Source organism: Diadema antillarum, unplaced genomic scaffold (genome assembly GCF_040938485.1).
Source record: "Diadema antillarum isolate AM-2024a unplaced genomic scaffold, OU_Dant_1.0 seq00001125_RagTag, whole genome shotgun sequence".
Lineage (NCBI taxonomy): Eukaryota > Metazoa > Echinodermata > Echinoidea > Diadematoida > Diadematidae > Diadema > Diadema antillarum.
This window is the reverse complement of record NW_027271939.1, coordinates 48,377-72,312: the sequence shown is the minus strand read 5'-3', so window position 1 is coordinate 72,312 and position 23,936 is coordinate 48,377. Positions and strand designations below refer to the sequence as shown.

The 23,936-nt window shown below is 38.1% G+C and overlaps 2 protein-coding genes across 2 annotated transcripts; one reads left to right on the top strand and one right to left on the bottom strand.

The window, feature by feature from the left end:
* Positions 1-992: 992 nt before the first annotated feature.
* LOC139743965 (uncharacterized) lies at positions 993-2,910 on the top strand. The gene is made up of 2 exons (XM_071654430.1): positions 993-1,047; positions 1,571-2,910. Exons 1-2 carry the CDS (start codon positions 993-995, stop codon positions 2,545-2,547), a joined length of 1,032 nt encoding a protein of 343 aa, XP_071510531.1. The 3' UTR covers positions 2,548-2,910.
* Positions 2,911-8,410: 5,500 nt separating this feature from the next.
* On the bottom strand, positions 8,411-13,431 carry LOC139743958 (uncharacterized). Its single transcript, XM_071654426.1, has 2 exons — positions 13,062-13,431; positions 8,411-9,152 (listed from the first exon to the last, which is right to left on the bottom strand). Exons 1-2 carry the CDS (start codon positions 13,346-13,348, stop codon positions 8,501-8,503), a joined length of 939 nt encoding a protein of 312 aa, XP_071510527.1. The 5' UTR covers positions 13,349-13,431; the 3' UTR covers positions 8,411-8,500.
* Positions 13,432-23,936: the final 10,505 nt, after the last annotated feature.

Here is a 23,936-nt window from a genome sequence, read left to right as displayed (position 1 = left end):
TGCGTATGTCTCTGCGTCTTGAGGCCGAGTTATATTTCAACCAAGCACGGGAAGGTAATATCATAATGATAGTGTGATAGTGATAATTATGATAAAAACTATAATATAAATTCAAACAGTAGTTTAGTAAAGTACGGTTTTTACGCCAGAAATATTTAAGAAAAGGGCCACCTTCGATAGGAGAACTATTAGTATAACGCAGTGATTACAAAAATATGATAGTGTGAAAGGTCTGTTTTGTTTCTCAAAGGTATAACTTTTGCATCCATCGTTTGAACATCGCTATAGAGTTGATAACAAAACGTTGCATGATCACAAATATGGTTCATTTTTTTATGAATAATTACCCATCTCTTTGTAAAAATGCAATTCGTAGATTTTGAATTGAAAAATGAAACATCCACGTATGTGTGTGTTTGTGTGTGTGTGTGTGTGTGTGTGTGTGTGTATGTGTGTATTTGCTCGCTTGTGCAAATAAATGTAATATACTTCCATTCTTAATTCTTCGGTAATTGCTGTACTATTGCCATTTCATGATTTTGTTTTATTGTGAAACATCAAAATGTATAACTATTTCAGTTATCTTTAAAAGAATCATTCGTTTATGTTTGTAGAGTAATACCAAAGTGTATTGATTCTTTTTTTTTTGTATTATTTGATTGGAAGTGAATAGATATTATTCCAAAAAAAAAAATGCATATGCATTGCTGAGAGACCATTGTTCCTATTCAGTCTATGAGTGTCAGGCGCTCCCTCACACGGCCGGATGTATATAACTCACTATGTTGACATGTGGTTGTTTTGGGGACGTGCACGGTACTGTCAGGCACCAGAGATGCTTACATTTCATGACAAGATGTATATAAGGGAAAGAAAATGCCACTTCCATCAGACATCGGGCTCACCTTCCGATAAGAAGAAAGATAGAAGCGGGGAGAGACAGGATCTGTACCGACCAAAATATCAGATTAGGAGGCGGCAATTTCATCACCATGGGTTGGAAATCAACACTACTTATTTTTGCTCTCGCTGTGTTGACCATTTCAGGTAAGACAAACCTGTTCTTCATCTACATAATGATGTCATAATCATGATAGCTTATGGAGAGATTTGAATGAGTTCCATTTCTCCTTGTTATTCACATGTCCAGAAGTAATTCTGATTTTGATGAATGAGCACTGCAGTTTCAAACTGAGATAGTGAATTCAATTGATCGAGCTTTTGATTCAATGCACAGTGAAGGAAAAAATACTACCCTCAGAAATTGTACAGAAGGAAAAGATCAAATGGACAGACGTGAATAACAGAACGTGAGATATGATAGATTTTACAATCAGCATTGGAATTGAGTGATGGCATTAAACGACACAAAAGTTACAACTTGTTTGTTTGTATTTTTTTTTTGGTCTTAGTAAGAATGCACACAAATACGAACTTGGAGCATGCTGATGAGGCATATTACTTGCTATACAGAGACTGTCGTCGATTTTCCTGATAACAATGTTGGCCTAATTACGTTAAAAGCACCTGCAATCATTCTAAGTGGAATCGATCGATTCTTTCATTACAGCGCATGCTCAAAGAAGTGGTGGCAGACAAGAAAACCGACCAGGGCGGGGTCGACCTTCTGATCGTCCTGGTGGCCGTGGAGGACCCGGTGACAGCCAGACTGAGGTTAATCTAGAGCAGCGTGGAGGCGGACGACGAGATGGTGGTCGTAGGAATGAGGGTCGTTCTCGACCAGGAGAACAGTTCTCAGACGGCCAAGGGAGACAAGGCATAGAGGGAGGTGAAGGAGATGAGTTTGGAGGACAAGGGGACTTCAGACGGAGAGGTGGTAAACCGTTCTTTGGACAGGGAGGAAGACGAGAGGGAGGTCGACAAGGAGGACCGGAAGGGGATATGTCACCGATGCCTTTTGGTGGTGGTAGGAGATCAGATAGAGCCAATGAAACTGATGGTGAAGAAAGTTTTCCTGGTCGTCACCACGGAAGGCATCACTCACGCCATCATCATCATGACCATCATCAACATCACCATGGAAGGCGTAATGAGAGTGAGGAATCAAAAGAAGGAGATAACAACGGTACCAGTATCTTCCCTTTCAGGTTCGGTCGCTATGGAAACCGCCGAAATCACCATGCAAAGTGCAACGACAGCGAAGACTATGATGGAGAAGGAGACAACAATGACACTCGCATCGAGAATGCACCATTTGGTAGACCATCTCGTCGTCGTCACCACCCCTGCAAACGTAATCGTACCGAAGAGGAAAACGTTTTCTCAGATCGATGGGACCGTCGTGATCAATCTGGACGGGATGGTGGGCGACGTGGCGAAGGAGGAAATGGTCATCCCTTCCAACGTCCGGGCAAGGATGGTCGTCATGGTAACCGCGGTGGTCCGTTTGGTCGTCGAGGTGGCAAGAAACCCGAAGGTGATGAGGATGAAATGTCAACTGATGCCCCAACGACACAGATGGGAGAACGTGAAAACGATGAATTTGGAACCGACTTTCCCAATGTCAACGAAGACTTCATGCCATAAGTACTCTTTTTTAATTTCGTGAAACTAATTTAGGTGCTCAGAGTTCTGTATAACAGGAAATTATAAACTGCTGGTTGGCTCATTTTTGACCCATTAGATTCTACTACTCTTCTGTTGCTGGTATGTCAAAAGTTTTTCTTCTGTCGCGTTTGATCTCCCACTAAAATATAATGTGAAACCACATCTGCCTTGATGTCTAAATGCATTGAGAACAAAATTAATCCTTGTGTTATTCTTTGCATCAGATGAATGTAGTTTTGAAGTGCCGTTGTAATAACTGTTTCTTTGCGAATGTATGCGTAATGACGTGAAAAGGAAAGTGGGCCGATGAGTGTATAATTACTTCCGTTCCATGTTGACTCATTTCCAAGAAACGAAAAATCATGTTTAATCATTGAATAAAAAATATGTTAACTCAACATTTTTGTTTGAAATATTTGTGTATATCGCAGACAGCTGAACAAATGACATGTATGTAAGGGTAGAGTCAATATATTCAAACATCTCTTTAACTTTTATCAATCTCCAGCGATGAATACTGGAGTATTTGAATCGGTCAAAGCCAAGAAAGATGTGAAAAGAAAGTAGACTTGATGTGTGTGAGAAGGGAGTCCAATAATGCGAAAAAAACAGATAGATCGCTAGATATAGCTATTCATAGAGAGAGTGTGGGAGATATGCGGATGGACAGAGGACAGACAGACAGACAGACAGACGAGTATTCTCGAGCACCAAGATGCTTCACACGCCTTGGCAGGAACATTTTCGTTCACGAATATATCATCATCAAAGGAAAGAGATGTAGGGTATACTGCTGGGAGAGAGGAAACATTTCATAAGTTTCTAACCGCAGAGGATATAAGACATAAGACAGCAGTGACGCATTTTATGGGCCGTCGCTATAGGTAACATAAGTTCAGCATTTGTCATACTCCTGTTCATCACAAGGGTGATATACACATTTACACAAGTTGATATAATCGCAACAAAGTGAATAAAAGATAAAGATTTGAGGATTTAAGAGAATAGCCTATGGCTACAGGAAAGAGGCGTTGTCGTGGCTCAGTGGATATAAGACCACAGACAGTCAGCAAGCCATTAGATCTCTGGTTCGAATCCTAAGGCATCAACTTAACCTTATCACCTAGTCCTCCGGAGGCGTCAAGTTAGCAAATGAAAAATCACAATTCTAACTTAAATTCAAGTTCCATAATATCTGCCAACACATTAAGATATCAACTTAGACCCTGTTTACACCGAAGCTCGGGCAGTCGTCCAATTTGGAATCATTTATTGATTTGTGTGTGGGTGTGTGTGTGTGTGTGTGTGTGTGTGTGTGTGTGTAAATGGTTGAAGCGGCCAGGTCCTGCAATCGACGTTCATCAATTACGTCATAATAAGTTCTTCACTGTGACGAACTCGGTCGCGAATCTGAGTGTTGTTTGGAAAATATGGCAGTTATCGCCTTTGGGAATTGTAAGTAGGCTATGGCAGGTTTCGAATGCGAGGGAACAATGAGGACCATTGCATCAGCCATCCTCATCCCTGCATTTTTGACAGTTTTAGGCGAGTTATCATTGGTATATAGCTCTCTGGGATTTAGATTCGCTTGTTATCTCCATCGCAGCGAGCCTCCCTTTTCACTCAAAATATTAGCTGGGTCCCTTTCGAGCTTTTTATATTAGTATAGGCCTAGGCTTCTAACAATAACAACAAAAAGAAAACAAAAGAGACATAATCACTTGACTTCGAATATAATTGTCAGTGTAGACACACACACATATACACACACATGTCAGATGACATTGCTGCAGTTTACATTTTTGTTTTCTGTAATCTTCAGTGTAAATCCGGTCTATTGAGAAGTTTTGGGATTCAAGATATAACCACGCGGTTTTCTGGTTTCATGTTCTCCTTCTAGTGCACATTATTGGAGGGTACCATTCACACAGGTTGATGCAAGTGATAGTTTATCTAGTCCAAGAAAAGAGACATGATTCTCGTCCTTTCCGAAATCCGTTATACCCAGTAGCAAGATGCCACAAAGTGGCCCTAATCATTATGTGTTTCTTCCTCGTGGCAACTTAGTAACAGTAGTTATTCTTTGTACCGAGATATTCATTACGTACTTGACTGGTTGAATTGTTTGTGAAATAAACATTCAACTTGTACCTCGAGAAGAGCAAAACATTGAAGGGAGGTATAGATAGGCCTGGTGCATGATATGATACGGTATAGGTAGGATATGGTAAGATATAGTAATACCTTATAATTAATATATTATATGGACAATATCTCCTTCTTATCTAGCACACAAATAATGAAGACACAACAAAATGTATGTACATGCCAGTGATGTGTTTTCTTGTCTTGTTTCAAACTTGATTTGTAAGTTTATCTGTATCATTACTTAGTCTGTAAACTACTTGTGAGTATAGCGGCAATACGGAGATTTGATTCGTATCAAAGCAAAGACTGGCAAATAAAAACAAATAAACAGCAAGCACACAAACACTCGTGCAAATAATATATATATATATATATATATATATATATATATATATATATATATATATATATATTTATATGAATAACAGCAATAGGTTTCTGCTCTGAGTCCAAGAAAGTATTGATTCACAACAGTAGTTCAATATGAAAACTCCGTGGGAGACGTAGATTTGACGAATTTTCGCCCATAGGGCTTTGTCAAGTCAATGGCAGATTTTATTTTGAAGCAGATGTAAATCAAAATAAAAGATGCTACTTGTGTATGTGGGCATTTTTTTATGGACGCGCTACTACTGACGACGCATCTTTTATTTTGATTTATATCTGCTTCAAAATAAAATCTGCCATTGACTTGACAAAGCCCTATGGGCGAAAATTCGTCAAAACTATGTCTCTCACGGAGTTTTCATAATGAACTACTGTTGTGAATCAATATATATATATATATATATATATATGTATATATATATGAAACTCATTCCACAGTCATTTCCAAGGGTCTCAAGCAACGTAATCAGTTTGCCTGGAAATATGCATTTCGAGTAATTTGATATTTTAGAGTATATTTTGAATTATATCATTGAAATTTTAACTATGTTGCCCCTGTGTATTGAATTATGTACATATATATCTATACATATATACATTTATACATATATATATATATATATATATATATATATACACACATACATACATACATACATACATACTAATTGTAATATGCGCACTTACTTTATGCTATTGCTGGCCTCAAGTGGAAAATCTAACAAAAGGCAGTTAGGGAATTGCTTATCAAAACATATAACAAACATTCCAAATTAACTCTTCCAACGTTTATATCATTTTATATTTTTGGCCTATATACAATGTACGTGTATTTTCTTCATTTTGTATATAAAATTCTAATCTAAATTTGTTAAAAATGTTTGCTTAAACACAGTTTTCTACAGTGTAATGAGACAATACAAAATAATATGGAACCATTACCTCTACGTCCCGCTTATCAAGCTCGTTGCGGCCAGCAGCTCTCTACACCCCCTCCCCCGACACATACGAACGATTTAAAATAAAATAAAAAATCTGCGGCCGCCGCGGGCGTACGAGTGTATAGAGATGCCTTATAAAATTATCAGTCCCATTTTTCGCGAAGAATAGAATAATCTAGATCCGACGCTGACTATGAAATTGAGGAAAACAACAAAAACAAATTGTTATCATGAATATTATCACTACTAGGGCAACTACCGTTACAACCACAACAAGGCACACAAAATACAAAAATTATCAAACTTGTTTATTGTTCAATTCTGCAGTTTTAATCGAAAAACATGATACAAGAAAGACAATGAAATGGCGTATGCCACTTGATGTGAATAAACAGTGTCAAAACAAGAGCAATAGGGTAATATCCAAACTTTCATTTAATCGGTCTGCTTATGTGACATCGAGATTAATTTATTCCATCTTCAAAACGGAGAAAAACGGACATCTTCAAAACGGAGAAAAACGGAAAGAAAAATTAGAGAGACGGACACTGCCAGCAGCAAAATGTCGGAAAGTTTCCAAAACTTGCAAACGTATCGATTCAATATAGTATTATAATTATGACGCAACTAAAATCATCCGTGACGACAACAAAAGCAGGAAAGGATACCTTTCAACGAAAGGGAATGGGAGGGAGTGTGTTTTCATATTAGATGATACCAAAATCACCGATCTAATCTGATACACTGCAGAGGAGCCGTGTGGAAAAGTAAGAAAAAATGCAAAGTGTACTCTCTTACGCCTTGAATAGCGTTTCTTGCACTACAGGAAGTGACGCTATCGTTACACCAACATAGAAAGCATTGGAGTCCAGGTAATCATAACGAGGTAGATAGAATATTGAACAATTCCGGACATGGAATTAATACCAGGTAAGTAAAACACTTTCAGAGTGAAAAACAAGTATCCTCCAGTACTCACTTTTGAAAACGTGTAAAAAGTGCAATTTCCTTTAGGCTAATTTCATTTGTTGGTTTCGACGTCATCATGCTGCACATTCATAAAGCAAATAAAAACTTTCATTTGATTGCAATAAAACATACCTCTGTTTAGTAAATAATAGGAAATAAGCTGAATCGATACATCAAACAAACAGAATCAAAGAGCAACAACTTGAGCCAGGCTTGACCGTATACTTGCAGCCCTTTTTTTATAAAAGTTATATACATATTCATGTAAACGTAAACATAAGAGAGAGAGAGAGAGAGAGAGAGAGAGAAGTGATATTCTAGCAACATGAACATATAATTCTCTGGGTACAACCTCACTTACTTTCGTCTTTTATTAGGCCTACATTAACTCAAAGAAAGTACAATGCTAGTATACTCATTACATATCATTCATTAAATTCTACAAAAGAGGGACAACATATCATGTATTCATGTTTTCTTGAAAACAAAATACGGTGTGTATCCATTCAGTTTGCTGAATGAGATACAATGGAGCCCTGTATGTATAAAGATGACATGACAGGTAGTATACATGGGTGCTGTTCGTTATTCCGAAGGTTCGCTATTCCGAAGGTTCGTTATTCCGAAGGTTCGTTAATCCGAAACACACAAATTCCCTATACCTAGAGGTTCGTTAATCTGAAAATGAAAAGAGGTTCGTTAATCCGAACATTTGTGGCGTTATTCCGAAGGTTCGTTATTCCGAAGGTTCGTGAATCCGAAAATGAAATAGGGTTCGCTATTCCGAATGCTCGCTTATCCGAAATGACATAGGGTCCCTAACGAACCTTCGGAATAGCGAGTTTTGTTTCATTTTCGGAGTAACGAACCTTCGGAATAACGAACCTGATTTAATTTTTGGATCAATAAACCTTCGGAATAACAAACCTCATCCCATTTTCGGATTAACAAACATTCGGAATAACGAACCTTCGGAATAACGAGCTGTAACCAGTATACATGATGCAAACTAATACAAAACGATGACATGTACAAGCGAAATAAACTTAACCACATTTGTGAACACCAATAAACATCGAAGGTGCAACAGCGGTGGGAAAGGAGAGAGTGACTGTAAGGAATGCCCAAGGAGCGTGACAATGAAAAATGAATAATGAAAAAAGAAATTATTGGATTCATCTGTTCATGGGGAACAGAATTGAAACATGTGGATAGCTCTTACAGACAATTTGTTTTTTGATAATATTCAGAGATGTGGTCGGTTGTACTGCAATGGGGAGTGTGTATAAAGAGAGCTAAATAGTGGTGGATCCAGACGGGGTGGCACCGGGCGAGACCCCCCTTTATCTGTTGTTAAAACAAAAAAAAAATAAACGAAAAGATGTGGGTTTATTAACTAAAGACTAAAAACGCTTTATCCTAATGCCATTTTAGGTTTTTATTACATATATATATATATATATATATATATATGAATAGATATACATCTATTGAGAGATTTTCGGTTTTAGACGATGCTGATACATGTCATCATACATTGCCTGACATTTACCAATTATGCGGACGCAATCAGGCGTGAGATCTTCCAATGACGGAATCGGACTGGACGTGGGGGCAAACTTGGAGCTGTGGAAAGCCCTCTTGAACGCCAGGGAACTGGGAAGGGTACCGTTCGTGTAAGCGTCCATACAACCCTGTTTCCACTTTTTGACAACGTCCATCGAAGGATCCCATTCAAGCAGGTCGTCGCTGTACTCGACGTCGATCAGCTCACAGATCTTTCTCAGGTACGTCGCAGGATCGGCGAGGAAATCTTCCGTGTCGATGATCAGCGGGTTTATGTCGATGTGTTCCCGGATATACTGCCAGAGTGCATACATCTCGCCATACCAGTGCAGGGTAGGGTACGCATCGTGCACTTCTTCCATATCCGAGCTGATATCACCAGCATCCATTCCCTTATAATGCAGCAACATCTTGCGAAAGGACGGTATCACTCGCCGTGGGTCACGAATAAAGATGACGTGACGAAATCCCGACGGAATATAATCATAGGAATCATGGATAGCGACTGCCATTTCCTTGACCACTACCGTGCGGCTTGTCGAAGACTCTAGTTCCTGCTTGATTCCTTCATAGCTAAAATGAGATTTAAAAAAAAGGAGCGCCATAAAAGGTTAAATAGGGTAGAAAAAAGACAGACATTAGGTGTGATGACTAACATAACACTTTACATTGATGAGCACTTTATCATTTCGACTTGACAGGGCAAAGGGAAAAAGAATTACAAATCAATACTAAAACACATGCAGAAATGACCCGTTTTTGATACTGTCCCCACAATCTTTGCGTAGTCTCACATTTCTGCAAGACTTTGGTACTTATTATATATAGGATAATGTTCATGTCTTTCTTTTCCCACTACCTCCCCCATATTGTCTTCTGAGGACCCAACTGTGCAGTTTTCTGAAATAATACACAAATCGCATTATTTTACCAAACTTTCAACATTTCTATACTACCAGTAACAACTCTGTCTGCAGCATGTATACTTGATTTGTTCTCCTAATGTGTATTTCAAAGGATTTGCTATATCCCCTAGTATGCGTTCTTTTCCCATTCGTTATCTATTTTCCTTATTGTTTTATATATGTTGGCCCTAAGGTGTATCTGCGTATGCAAAGAGATCTGAGAACTATAAGAAGCCAAGCAAAAATGAAAATTTCATGACTTAGATAAGTACTGTTAAGAGTACAATTGCAACTGTTGCACACCGATAGGCCAAAGGTCCGGTAGACCGAAGATGTTAGACCCCTTGTATAGTTAGAGTAATTAAGACCAAAAAAAAAAGTATTTTTCTTTGATTGTATGTTCAAACGGGATGGATATGAAGGCACAGAGAGTCTGGGAAAACGTAAGTGTGGGCGCTGTGGCATAGTGGATAAGACTCTCGACTCCCAATCGGAGGATCCGAGTTCGATTCCCGCCCAGTGCTTACGTCCCTGGACAAGATGTTTTTACCCACAATGTCCCTCTCGACCCAGGTGTATAAATGGGGTAATAATGCCTTGGCCCTCTAGTAAAGCAGTGGCAAAACTGAAGAAGCTACCCTGGATGAATAAGTTATGCTTGATATGGGGACGTTTTGTGTTTTGTTTGTTTTTGTTGTTGTTTTTTGTCCATCACACACGAGGTCCACATAGTATGACACAAAGCTTCGACCAAGAGAGCGCAGAAACTTGTCTAACATTTTACGTGTTCGACTATCGAATCTTGGGGGGGGGGGGGGAGAGCGTTGTCTGGCTGAAACGTATGTTTCTGCTTTTTTTTATAATCCTGAATGAGAAATTAGGTTTTTCAAACTTGACAGAAATTTAAGCCACTTGATGCCGGGATCAATTTGATCATTTTTTCAATTTTTTCCAAGATTGTTTAGTAGATCCCTTTCGAATTTCTCAGGATTAAGAGAAAGAGAGAGAGAGAGAGAGAGAGGGAGAAAATATAGACTTATTTCAAAGAAACATCTCCGGTGAAAATTCAAATACATCCCCTGTTCCTTGCAACTCTCGGGCAGGACTTTGTCTTCGCAGAATGTCCCTTTACTAGTGCTTTAACTGCACTTATAGTGAGTTGATTTACCTATCAAGAATTACCAATCTGGGGCCCGTTGCATAAAACTTATCCTTGAATTTCAACGGTAACTACAGTCAAAATTTGGCATCACAGCCAATCAGCATCAAGGATTATAAAATTTACCGCTAATTTGAAGACTTACCGCTAGAAAGGAGCGGTAAGTCCTGCGGCAAGGGTTTTATGCAACAGGGCCCTGGTGTTTGTGTGATTGAATGTGTGTATGTGTGTGTGTGTGTGTGTGTGTGTGTGTGTGTGTGTGCTTGTGTTGCATCTGTTCTATGTAAATATGTTTCTATTATACTTCTTGCTAATATGTTTAAAACTTTAGTATGTTTTGTTTTATATGTTTATCCGGGACCCCTTTTTTACACAAGCTCTGCTTCTTTTGGGGTCCCAAACCATTCATTATTCTTAATGCTGTATCCTTTTAATGTCAAATGTTTAATGAATTGGTTAAATAAACTTGAACTTGAACTTGAAACTTGAATCTTGTATGAAGATAACACTTTATACATACTACCAAATAAAGCCAAAAGGGAGCTGTACATGAAAGAACTATATACTATTTCTCTAGATTGCTTGCATGGTTATATGGTCATATTCTTGTTTTGTCAACTGCATGACGTTGCATTCGAGCCACGGAATACGTTCACGCAATATACAAAAATAACCCAGGACTGTACACTGCCTCCGTGAAAAGACTTCAGATATTCTAAAGAAATGTGTGCAAATATTTGCAAGATTGGTGCACGTTCACATCTAGATTATTAATGTATGATGTCATGTGCAGTATTGATGCAATGTTTGCCAACTTGACCTTTGTACCTTTGTACAATGTGCACTAAGAACACTGAAGAAACGATAACCTGGTGACACGAGTCTTATGAAGCTGAATCACCATTTAAAGGAAACCAAAACCCAAAGACCGACGTGGATTGAGTAAAAGCAGCAACATTAGTAGAACCCATTAGTGAAAATTTGAGGAATATCGGACAATCGATGCAAAAGTTATGAAATTTTAAGTTTTTGGTGTTGGAACCGCTGGATGAAGAGACCACTAGAGGTTTTGACGTCATGTGTGGACAACAATTCAAAGAAAATATAAAGGGAATTCCACAAAGAATTCATTTTTCATGAAAATTACACATTCCTTCTAAATGATACCAACATAATAGGGTAGCTATAATTTTGTTCCCCCTGGTTTCTAAAGGCGGTTAGTCAAGTGCTCTTTCACTATGCTATAAAAGTGCATTTTATATTATGTTTCACATGTGATATACACATGTATATTATTATGTAAAGTGTAATTGCCTCGGCCACGCATGTGGCGGTTGCTGCACTGTTTGGTATAGACGTTACGGGAAGGAGGAGCAGCGGACGTACTTTTCAGTCGTTCACTTTAACACTTGTTTAATGCCATTAATATCAATATCGAGCTTTCAACCTTTGGTTGCTTTCTGTTATATAAATCTCCAAAGCCCTTACGAAGACCCGGAAATGGTGGAAAGTAATGCATTACGGTGAGAGACTGCAACACCTACTTGATCCTCCTCCCTATCACGACTACATGCACTATGAAAATTTGTATAGTTATCCTTTTTAGAATTTGTGTTTATTAAAAAAAAATGTGTTGTATACAGATTACTCTATCATTGATTTCAAAATTCATTTTTATTTAAAAATTGTATTGTATACAGTTTATTCTATTATTGATGAAATGCCCAGCACATACACACACACATACACACACACACACACACACACACACACACACACACACACACACCCAGCAACCCCATTCCCAAAATAGGTAGGAGAGAACGGATTTTAGGAACGACGTATTTTCACTTAAGATTTATTCCTGCAATACCCTACCCTCCAAATTGGATCATACACGACTCCATGAAAACTAAGATTGCGCTTCATCTTGCATTTTCCATTAGCCACACAAAATTAGACTTCAGTACTGAACAAGAATGGCAACATGGGCTTTCATAAGAATAAAAATGGTCGGCTTAAAGTAAAAATAGGAAACTGAGCATATGCTTAATTTATTTTATTAAAGTAGGCGCATTTTCATTTTCTGCTGCCTCAAAACTAAGCAGCAACAAAATATTAAAAAACAAACGATTTATAATCGAGTAAGTGCAGGAAAATCCTTTTCCAAAGTTCTTCAATATATGCCTACAGTGAACGCCCGTTGCAACGAGCACTGTTTAACGAAATTCACGTTATAACGAAATAAAAATTCAGGTTGTCGTCTATTAGCTGTATACAGCTACTTTGCTATTCGGGCTTAATGAAATTTCAATAATAACGAAAGAAAACCGCCGATCCCGAAGACTACGTTATTAAGGGAGTATATAGTGTCGAAAAAAAAAATTATAAAGGTTTACAGCTATATACATTACTCACGCAAATAACTCTGGGTACACGTTCAGTGTGAACGGCAAGCGAGCTCTCAGATTCTGTATGATTCCATGGTAGATATTCTCGTGACCCGTATAATCCTTAGGGACGTCAATGTTAAACTCCTTCTTCGCATTGACGCGAAGCATCCGACTGAAAGTGAACGGTTCAAACCACACTTCGGTGTCGTCATCAAGGAAACTAAGACATTTTGCGAGAGCTGTCGACCCGCTACGAGGGTTGCACCACAGTATCAGTCGGCGCGACGCCGTTGGTTGTGTAGGATGGGCCATTTTTGTCGAGGCTAAGAGAAAAGCTGACTCAATCTGGCTGAATGTAGAGCAAACGGTCTGCACCTTTTTCCCCCCTAACCAAGCGAGAGATTCTCTCATTAATGTTCATTATGCCAGGTAGCTCTGGGTCGTATATCGTGTCGTGTGTGAGCGTGTGTGTCTTTGTGCGTGTGTGTAAACAAAGTAGTTCATGGGCCAAGACCCGAAAAATGGGTTATTGGTACCACCTGAGGTGGCAAGTTCTAGTTGTGCATTTTGAAGTGGCATATATCTAAGGATTATATTTTGCTACGATAGTATTTCCAAAGTAGTAGTTTGCTCATAGATTTCAGCCATTAACCCGATCAATACCAAATAGTTTTTGACGCTCTGTGACCAAAGACAGGCAGAGTGTGACCTTTGATAATTAAATTTTAAAGATTTTTCAACCAATTCCTCTGAAATTTGGCACACATATTTAGCATATGATGCTCTAAAAAATGACACCATCAAAATTTCACCAAAATGCCGGATTGGGGTGCACTCAGTCAAAATACGATAAAAACAAAGAAAAAAATTCAAAATATTATTCAACTATATACTTTTTTCTAAATCATGTGGCCAATTAGGTATGCGAGGTAAAACAGAATCAAACTGTGCTGTTATTTCAAATCTGTAAAGACAATAGAACATATTTGAGCCTTGTTTTCACAAATTTAGTGCATTTAAAGGGCCAAATATTGCAAGAAAGTGGTGTTTACCACATAGGAAATAAAGACAAAATTAAATAGGGCACTATAACCTATTTAATAATTAATGAATATTTCCTTAAAATAACCTTTGTTGTGGTTCTGACTGCACATAGTATTTATTGCTTTGAAGTAGATTAGCAGAAGCTATCACAATTGTTATGGAGACACTGCTATAGAATAGTATCATTTAGGACATATATTACCTCAGTAAATGTAAAAGCAAAATGCACAGAAAAGCAACTTATCTAATTATATCTCATATTTCATGTGAAAAAAATTATGTAGAGCCATGCTAGAGACTTTTCCCAATCATACATCTTTGGGAAAGTACTAAAAATAATTATTCACAACTTGATTGTGTATGCTGGTTGCAGTAATAACCAGAATGAGTCTACACAAATAAATCATATTCTGTTTGAAATTTTTTTATTGGAGATCATCGTATAAGAACCTCAGCAACGGATGTGTAGTATAAAAATGGAGATGTTCGTCTCACCTCCCTCTGTAGGGAGCCCCTCACATTTTGGCTTTCAAGATCAACATAATATCAACGTACTTTAAATGACATAATCCGACCCTAATAGCGGCATTCACATATAAATATAAATCTTAGCACACAAATCCATGCGACATGCTGGCCCAGATATTTCGAATAAACTTCCACTTGAGTTACGTGACACCAAGTCTATTTATTCATTTTAAAAAGCAGTAAAAGAAATGATGATCTCACAGTACCAGTGATACGTTATGTGGAAACCCTTAGCAACTCATTCTTTATTCATTGTTGTATCTATCATGTTTATTTCTGAGTCCTTGCGGATGCACTTGCAGTATACTGTGCTCCTCTGATCTTAGTGGGATTCATTCCTTCTCTGTTGTTCATTGTTCATTTTATATTGGGCAAATCATGATTCTCTATAACGTCATGCCCTGAAAGGGCACATAGAATGTTATGATCGTTTTTGTTTTCTTTCTCTTCTCTCTCTCTCTCTCTCTCTCTCTCTCTCATTCAATGTGACTTTAATGTAATTTTTACATGACAAAAGCAACACTTATATGAATACATCACTGTAACTTCAAGTATAAGCAATCATGCTGTATATGCAAACTAGAAATGTCCATTGCCGCGCAATGCGATTGTATCCCCCGGCACTATATAGCATCAACTTTTGCTTCATCTTAGGGACAAAGATCCCCTCCCCTTCTTCAAACATAAGGTGAAAATTGTGAAGACTAGGCGCAGCTTCACAAGCCCCCTTTTTTCAAGCAGATCTATCTTTTTAAATCACTATGTTCAATTACAATATTATTCGTTATAATTCATTGTAGTATACCAGTACATTGTAATTGCATTATCTTTCGTTGTTGGATGGAAATAAAGCGACATTGGCGTGGCATTTGCGTTTTCACCGGAAAATGATGAATGATTTTAAAAATATCAAAATACGGCAAAATGCATGACGAATTATCATTTTTTTTTAGATAAAGGGATATACACTTTATCATAACTTTGGATATTCCCTTGGCTGCCTTGAATTAAGAATAAGAGCACTGTGTTGACAGCAGAACATCTGTGGACATCACAATATTTGGATATTCCCTACGCAGCCTTGAATAAAGACTAAGTGCACCGCGTTTACAACAGAACACATGTGGACATAGAGAAGACAGGGCTCTCCAGTGTGCATGTTTTTTTTTAGACGGCGCAGATTGGGGACCCTAAAAATCTATTGGGGACCCTATCCCTAAACCTAACCCTAATCCTAATTCTAACCCTAACCATCAAACCCTAACCCTAACCCTAACCCTAACCCCAACCCTAACCCTAACCCTAACCCTAACCCTAACCAAAAACCCTAACCCAACGTTTTTCCCTTAGGTTTAACACGCGCCATGCCCCAATCTGTGCCGTCTTAAAAAAACGCCTCCAGTGTATAGCAATTAGTCTCGATTCAGAAGTACGGGAAATAAAAACGAGACGAAATTGGCTAAAAGTACATTTATTATGACTAAGCTACTCTAATGATATCATAGCTCGATAAGCATATCTATGCCCGACAAACAAAATGACACCAAAAAGGTTTTGCCACCTCAGGTGGTACCAATATCTGGCCTGGCCCATGGACTATGTGGCATTAGACGAATGTCGTCAGAGATTGTCATCCACATTAACTAGACTACAATTATTGCAACTGATTGACAAATTGCCCTACATCCGACGGAAGAATTTCATGAGTTAGAATAAACTACACTTAGTCTTTGCAATAGCCGCAGTCACTCTGGTAAAACTTTAGCGGAATTCAAATTAGCGAAGTTAAATTTCTCTAATTTTTACCACTGTGGCCGCAAACTTTTCCAAAAACTTCCCTCTCGAAACTTCTCGCGAAACTCCCCACTCAAACTAAGGAAATTTCCCGAACCTCCGAATATTTTCTCGAAGTTTGAGCGGTCTCGCAAGTGAAACTTGTGGAAATTTGTCAGATGACCAGCGAGAATGAGGGTGCCTAGGAAGCGCGTGCTCACGTGTTTGCATTGTTACGTCACAATTATTCGGTGTCAACGGCTTTATTCTGTGATGTTTATGCGCATCAGTGACCCTGACGTTGGGAACAAACTTGGAAAATTTGGCTGCCAGTGTGAACGGACGATCAAACTTCGCGAAGAGTTCTTGAAGTGGAACTTCGAGAAATTTGTGCGATGTGACTTATACTGTCTATAGACATAATTTTATATATTTTATTTATTTCATTCATTTTTATAATTATTCAAACAGTAGATGGCATATACAAAATATGTAGTATGTATACATAAATAGATGGAGATTGTATTTGTTCCGCGTATTGGCAGTACAATGTACTGTACTATACATTGAATGCCATTTGCTGTGGTTTTTACTTAAAATCCACATTTTTTTTTTTTAAGGAGGAGGCCCCCGAAAATTTGAATTTTGAATTAAAAAAATAACGGCAATTGACATTTAATGTTTCCCTCTTGGTGACATGATTGTTATTATCATTGTTATTAATATTATTATCATCTTTATGAATAAATTATTATTATATATATATATATATATATATACATGTATAATAAACCGGTAATGCAATATTTCGCCAATATAGAGTTTATTGAGGAACTCAAATTTTCGGTGGCTTCCATCCACCTTCTTCTACTGTCAAGGTGGCTCATTCCGCGTCGAGACTCCTGAAGAAGGTGGATGGAAGCCACCGAAAATTTGAGTTCCTCAATAAACTCTATATTGGCGAAATATTGCATTACCGGTTTATTCTTCGTTAAATTGGAGCCAATATGTGAATTCGCAACATGTATATACATGTATATATATATATATATATATATATATATATATATAATGTAAATTCAATTCAATTCAATTCATTTGTTCTTTATTTGTTCTTCCAAAATACAAAGCATGTATCATGAAGTATAGATTGTAATTATTGTATATATGAACAATGGAATAGAATAACCAAGAAAAGTATGTTCTCAAGGGCTGATCCTAATGATGCAATTCCACCAGCATTTATTCCACATAAATGTTGACCTTTTATTGCACTTTCTCTTGCACCACATTTAAACGCAAAAACAGCAATGAGCAAGCAGCAGTGTCGGACAATGATCATTACAGAAGTTTCATAACGATTAGGTTGTCCTGTGGCAACCACTTTTCTTTGTTTTGTGCCCGCTGTCAAACCCTCCTTGCAAGGTCGGTTATCACGCGATACTATGCCGGAAAGGTGGCTCATTTTGATGACACTGATGTACTCGGCGACGACTGGTACTTTCAAGCACTCAAACAAGGACAGCAATCAAGCCCATGGTGTATAAAAGCGAATGAAAATGTGACATTTTGTCATGTTTGTCCCGTTACAAAGTTTTCGTCTGACTCAGAGAGGGGAGCTACGAAAATAGGAGGGGAAAAAAAGAAATCTGTTTTACGTCTCGAAAAGCAGTACAAAGTTTCTCCACGATGAGCTGGAAAATATTTTTGCTCATCGGGGTCCTTGCTGCACTGACAGTTTCAGGTAAGAAAGACGTAACTGTGTATGTAATATCTATGTCTCTGTGTTTGTGTGTGTATGTGTGATTCTTAGCCAAATCAGTTTCTACTTGCCCCTGGAAACAGCAACGCACTGAGATTCTTTCCATTATAGTTTATCTTATTCATTCTGTCACGTTTTGAAACACCATAAAACATAACGCAAGTTCGACCATATCAACGTTATCATTTCTAACTGATAGGGTGCTCTGAGAATGGAAATAGTCAGTTTTGACATATCTAGCAACTTAGTTACTGAAAATATAGTCACCTTTTCTTAATACTGATTAATTCTTCCGACTGGGTTTGTTGATTATATTTCAAAAAATATTTGTAACATCTGCAAAACATCAAAGACTGTTAACTATTAACTAAATGAATCAACTTTGATGGTTTGGATACACTTCTGAATTTGAATAAAGTTAATTAATGTCTATTCTGCAAACAATATAAATATACGTACATACTTATGTGTAGGGCCTATGTGTATTTTTTTTTAAGTACTTGCGCGATTTCATTATTTTTCCAAGTATAGAAATCAATCATATTGAAACGTGAAAATCACAGTTCCTCCAATTCTTTTTTCAGAAGTTGGTCTAGATAGTAAGGATATTACAAATCATGGTTTTGAAGATAATCAGACCTGTACAATGCATTAGGGAAAAATAACATTTGTGATTTTTCTTCTTCATTCACGATGACATTGTTTTCAATTACTATGCCAGGCCTTAATTTGAATCAACTATATTGATAATTTTTTATCTTAGTTAATAACATTCATAAATATGTTTCGGGTTCTAATGGTCATTCCTTTTACAATTGTGTACATCTAAGTGCAAAATCTTTGAGAGTGTTGGATATTTGTCCTTCTCATTGCAGCATTTGTAATTTGTTTCGATTTTTAAAACCTTTCCCGTAATCATTCAGCAGGGGTTGATTGCAGTTCATATTCAATTTGCTCTTAATATTTTCAATTTTCTGATGTTTCACTGAACAGCACACTTTTATTGTTATATATTCATATCTTCTCGACATAAGAGCAATATTCTTCTTTTTTTCTGTCTATATATTGTTAATGTTAATTTGTTAGAGTGCAAACGCTGAATAACATCACACATTATTATAAATCTGTGATGTTGCGGAAATGCAATGAACGAACTAATTAAGCTTACATTTTTCCCATATATGTTTCTTTCACAGTGTGTGCGGAGAACGGTAACAGAAGATCAGGCACAGGAGGGCGGCACCCCTCTGAACGTCCTGAGGGTCGCCGAGGACCTTGCAACTGCCAAAACGAGACTCGCCCAGAGTGGAATGAAGGCAGAGGGGGCGGTCATGGTGGTCGCAGGAATGACGGAGAACAGTCCTTGGACGGCCAAGGAAGACAGGGCCAAGACGGAGATGAAGGACAAGGAGGTTCTAGACAGAGAGGGGGTAGACCGTTCTTTGGAGAGGGAGGAAGAATGGGGCGAAATCGCCAAGGAGGACCGGATGGGAATGCGCCATCAAATTCGTGCAATTGTGACAGGTGGCAGAACCGACACAATGAAACTGACAGGGCCGAACGTTTCCCTGATCGTCACCCAAGAAGGCATCATCGTGGAAGGTGTAACGAGAGCGAAGAATCTCAAGACGAAGGGGAGAACAACGGTACCAGCATCTTCCCATTTAGATCCTCTCATCGTGGAAGCCCTTATCGTCCTCCTTATCACCATCGTCGAAGGTGTAATGAGAGCGGAGAATCTGGAGAAGAATGGGACAACAACGGCACCGGCATCTTCCCATTTGGATCCCGTCATCGTGGAAGCCGCTATCGTCCTCCTTATCACCGTCGTCGAAAGTGTAATGAGAGCGGAGAATCTGGAGAAGAATGGGACAACAACGGCACCAGCATCTTCCCATTTAGACTCCCTCATCGTGGAAGTCGCTATCGTCCTCCTTATCACCGTCGTCGAAAGTGTAATGAGAGCGGAGAATCTGAAGAAGAATGGGACAAAAACGGCACCAGCATCTTCCCATTTGGACCCCGTCGTCGTGGAAACCCCCATCGTTCTCCTTACTACCAACGCCGTCGCCATCAAGGGTGTAACGACAGCCAGGAGAGAGAAGAAGACGGTCGGGATCCTCACATCTCCGTCTTCAGGAATGCACCATTTGGTAGACCTTCTCCACCTCGTCGTCATTATCCCTTCCAACGTAATCGCACTGAGGAGGAAAACGAAGTCACAGACCGAGGGAACCGTCGTCAACAATCTGGATGGGATGGCGGACGACGTGGCGACGGTCATGATGGTGGTAACGGTAGACCGCTCGGACGTCCGTTCCAGGATGCTCGCCGAGACGGCCGTCCATTCGAGCGTCGAGACGGTCATGATGGTGGTAATGGTAGGCCGCTCCGACGTCCGTTCGAGGATGCTCGCCCCGACGGCCGTCCATTCGAACGTCGAGGTGGCAGGAACCCCGGATGCGACGAGGAGGAAATCTCCACCACCACCACCGCCTCGACACCGATGAGAGATGGTAAAAGTGTGACCGTCTGAACAACTTTCCCGGAAGATAGTCGAAGTTAGAATAACCAAGTACTTAGTCATATTTTCCTGCTTAGTAGCGTTGCTTTATGGAGTTGCCTTTTATAAAGGCATTGTTTACCATTGGGAGCAGCGATCTAAGAAATGTTGAGTTATCACATTTGATGCATTTGTGTATGTCAGTTGTATTACAAAACATCCCACCATATAAAAATTTTGCAATATAGCCTAAAAAGAAGATATCGCGATTTTCTCTATAAACCATAGCTGTACATGTTTTATTCTAGAAACAATTTTATTAGCAGTATTGTTCACATTTTGTACATTTAACAATTCTTACATTGCGTATACTGATTAACATTTTTTACATTGGTTGTTTACATCCCACACTCTCATTTTAAAACTATTTTGAAGCACAAAAGATGGGTTTTTGTTTCAGCTGCAAATGGTAAATTATGCCTTTAATTGGTAATGGATACTCGTAGCGCAACTGCATTGTTTAATGAAAGTAATTAGCAAATAGATTTGATATAATTCCGTCTGTTTTCTATGTAATGCAAAAACCAAAGGAAGAGATCCTTCGGTCAATAAGCAATCATCTTTTGAGAGTTGGTGTTTCCCTAAATACGTTGACTGGCGGTAATGTGAAAGAACCAATTCCAACCTGCCATACGTGTTGTTGCCCCTTAATAGCATTATTATGTTTAGAATAACTGAATAAAGTCTTTAGTGTTTACAAAGCCGGTAATAGTTTCGTTAATGTTTTCAGTGTTCTAGGGGAAAAAAGACGAATGGTGCACTGTGTTAGATAGAAGGATAACCAGAGAGAGAGAGAGAGGGGGGCGGGGACCCACACAACCTATTCACTTATCAAAATTTGATGGCAAATTATAATGACAATGAAATATCGAACATAGTTTATAGAGGACAGCAATCACAACTATCATGAAACATCAGTGGATACGCTAAAGCGCAAAATCCACAATTCGAAAAGTGTGTGTGTGTGTGTGTGTTTGTTTGTGTATGTGTTTGTGCCTGCTCACATCCTATGACCCGGTTATCTCGATGTTCAACTTAAATCTCACTTTCTTAAGTGACAAAATCAATGCATACAATTGTACAGAGAAAACAACAATAATAGCACAAAAAAAACTAACAGTATCGATACATTGCAATATAGTTGCTAAGACAACGAAAGTGAAATAGTTTTCAATATAATTATGCACTGTGTGAAAAAAACGGAGGGACCCACTAAAAAGACAGAGCTTGTAGAGTGTGGGCCCCTCGTTATTAGAAGTCCGATGTAAAAATTGAATTGAAAACAGCAAAAAATCCGCACAAAAAGTTCGTCACAAAAAAGTTTGGAAAAAAAAAGTTTGGAAGCCCACTAAGAGACAGACGAACAAACAGTTATGCATAGAACAACTACAAACAGAGTAATGAACATGCAACAGGACTGGGACAGCAACAAGACTACTTGTAGGAGGAAAAACAAGAAAAAAAAACTGACATGACGACACAAGAGGAAACAAGACTATAGAGTGATAAAGAGGTAACAAAATAGACAGGAATATGCAACACAGATGACGATCCTCGGGGGTTTGAGGAAGAAAGAGAAGAAGAAAAAAGAATATAGAACAAACCCTGCAACTGCGAAGTATAGGTTATCGAAAATCTTATAATCAAGGCTTGAGCAATAGTTACAATAATAAAGAGAACGGCAATGCCGATATTGCGGATGAGTAACAAAGTAAGCCTATAAACTAATCTGACTCTGCGAGTCGTCATTATAAGATTGTAAAAGAAAAGACTTTAATCTCCTTTTAAATGAGTATATAGATGGGGCAGATTTTAAATCATGGTTCAGGGAATTCCAATAATTTGGTCCAGTGTAAATAAGTGTATTCTTTGCTAAAATCGTTCGAAGAAGTGGTAAATGAAACTCGTTAGAACGTCGGGTGGGGTAATTATGGAAGGATTGATTTTTTTGAAACATAAAATCAAAGATAGGTGGGAGTAAATTGTTATCATACATATACATAAATTGACCTAAGTTAAATAAGAATAATTCGTTGATTTTCAATAGCTTATAACAGTCAAACAATGCATTTGTATGTGAACGTGTAGGAGAATTAGAAATGATACGGAGGGCTTTCTTTTGCAACAATAACACTCGATTCAGCAGTGTCTGATGAGTATTGCCCCAAGCTAAAATTCCATAATTAAGGTAAGGGAGTATCAAAGAGGAGTATAACACCAGTAGGGTCTTTTCAGGAATATAAAATTTCAGTCTATTCATAACACCTATATTGCGAGAAATAATTTTGCAGATATGATCTATATGTATTTTCCAAGAAAGTTTATTATCTACAAAAATACCAAGAAATTTAAAATATGACACACTTTCTAAATTACAATCATTCAGAACTATTTCTGAGTTCAAAGAATCCACAGTATTGCTGAAAAGCATATATTTTGTTTTTTGAACATTCAGAGATAACTTGTTAGCTCTGACCCAGTTGGTCACTTTTTTCAATTCCGTATTTACTTGTTGAACTAGAACATCGATATCGTTATGGGCAAGAAAAACACTGGTATCATCAGCAAAGTGTATAAAAGAAAGTAGCTCTGAAACAGAGGAAAAATCATTGATATAAATAATGAATAACAGCGGCCCTAAGAGACTTCCCTGTGGAACGCCACACTTAACATCTCTTATAACTGAATGATTATCTTTAATTGAAACAAACTGTTTTCTGTTAGCTAAATAACTCTTGAACCACTCCAAGGCCTTCCCACGTATTCCATAGTGCGATAACTTATGGAGCAAAATGTTATGATTAATCGTATCGAAGACCTTGGAGAAGTCCAAGAATATACTAATTAAATGAGAATGGTTGTCGGTTGCATTAACAACTTTATCAATAAAATGAAGAACTGCATGGATAGTACTGTGTCTCTCTCGAAAACCAAACTGGCAATTTGTGAATATTTTATGCACATTACAAAAATTAATAGTTCTGATGTATATTATTTTTTCTAAAACTTTCGACAATGAAGATAATAAAGAGATTGGACGATAATTGCTGACATCCAGATTATTACCTTTCTTAAATATTGGAATTACTTTAGCCAATTTCATTTTATCAGGAAAAATACCATTAGAAATTGACAGATTAAAAATGTGAGCCAAGGGATCTGCAACTGAGGATATAACACCTTTAAGGATACAATTATCTATATCATCATAACCGGAACTTCGTTTGTTT

What these genes read in the sequence shown, in the direction of transcription:
- LOC139743965 (XM_071654430.1), top strand. Translation starts at nt 993, where the DNA reads ATGGGTTGGAAATCAACACTACTTATTTTTGCTCTCGCTGTGTTGACC. An exon ending in CGCTGTGTTGACCATTTCAG is followed by an intron (nt 1,048 to 1,570) that starts GTAAGACAAACC and finishes CTTTCATTACAG; the next exon opens with CGCATGCTCAAAGAAGTGGT.
- LOC139743958 (XM_071654426.1), bottom strand. Translation starts at nt 13,348, where the DNA reads ATGGCCCATCCTACACAACCAACGGCGTCGCGCCGACTGATACTGTGG. An exon ending in GTGTACCCAGAGTTATTTGC is followed by an intron (nt 9,153 to 13,061) that starts GTGAGTAATGTA and finishes ATCTCATTTTAG; the next exon opens with CTATGAAGGAATCAAGCAGG.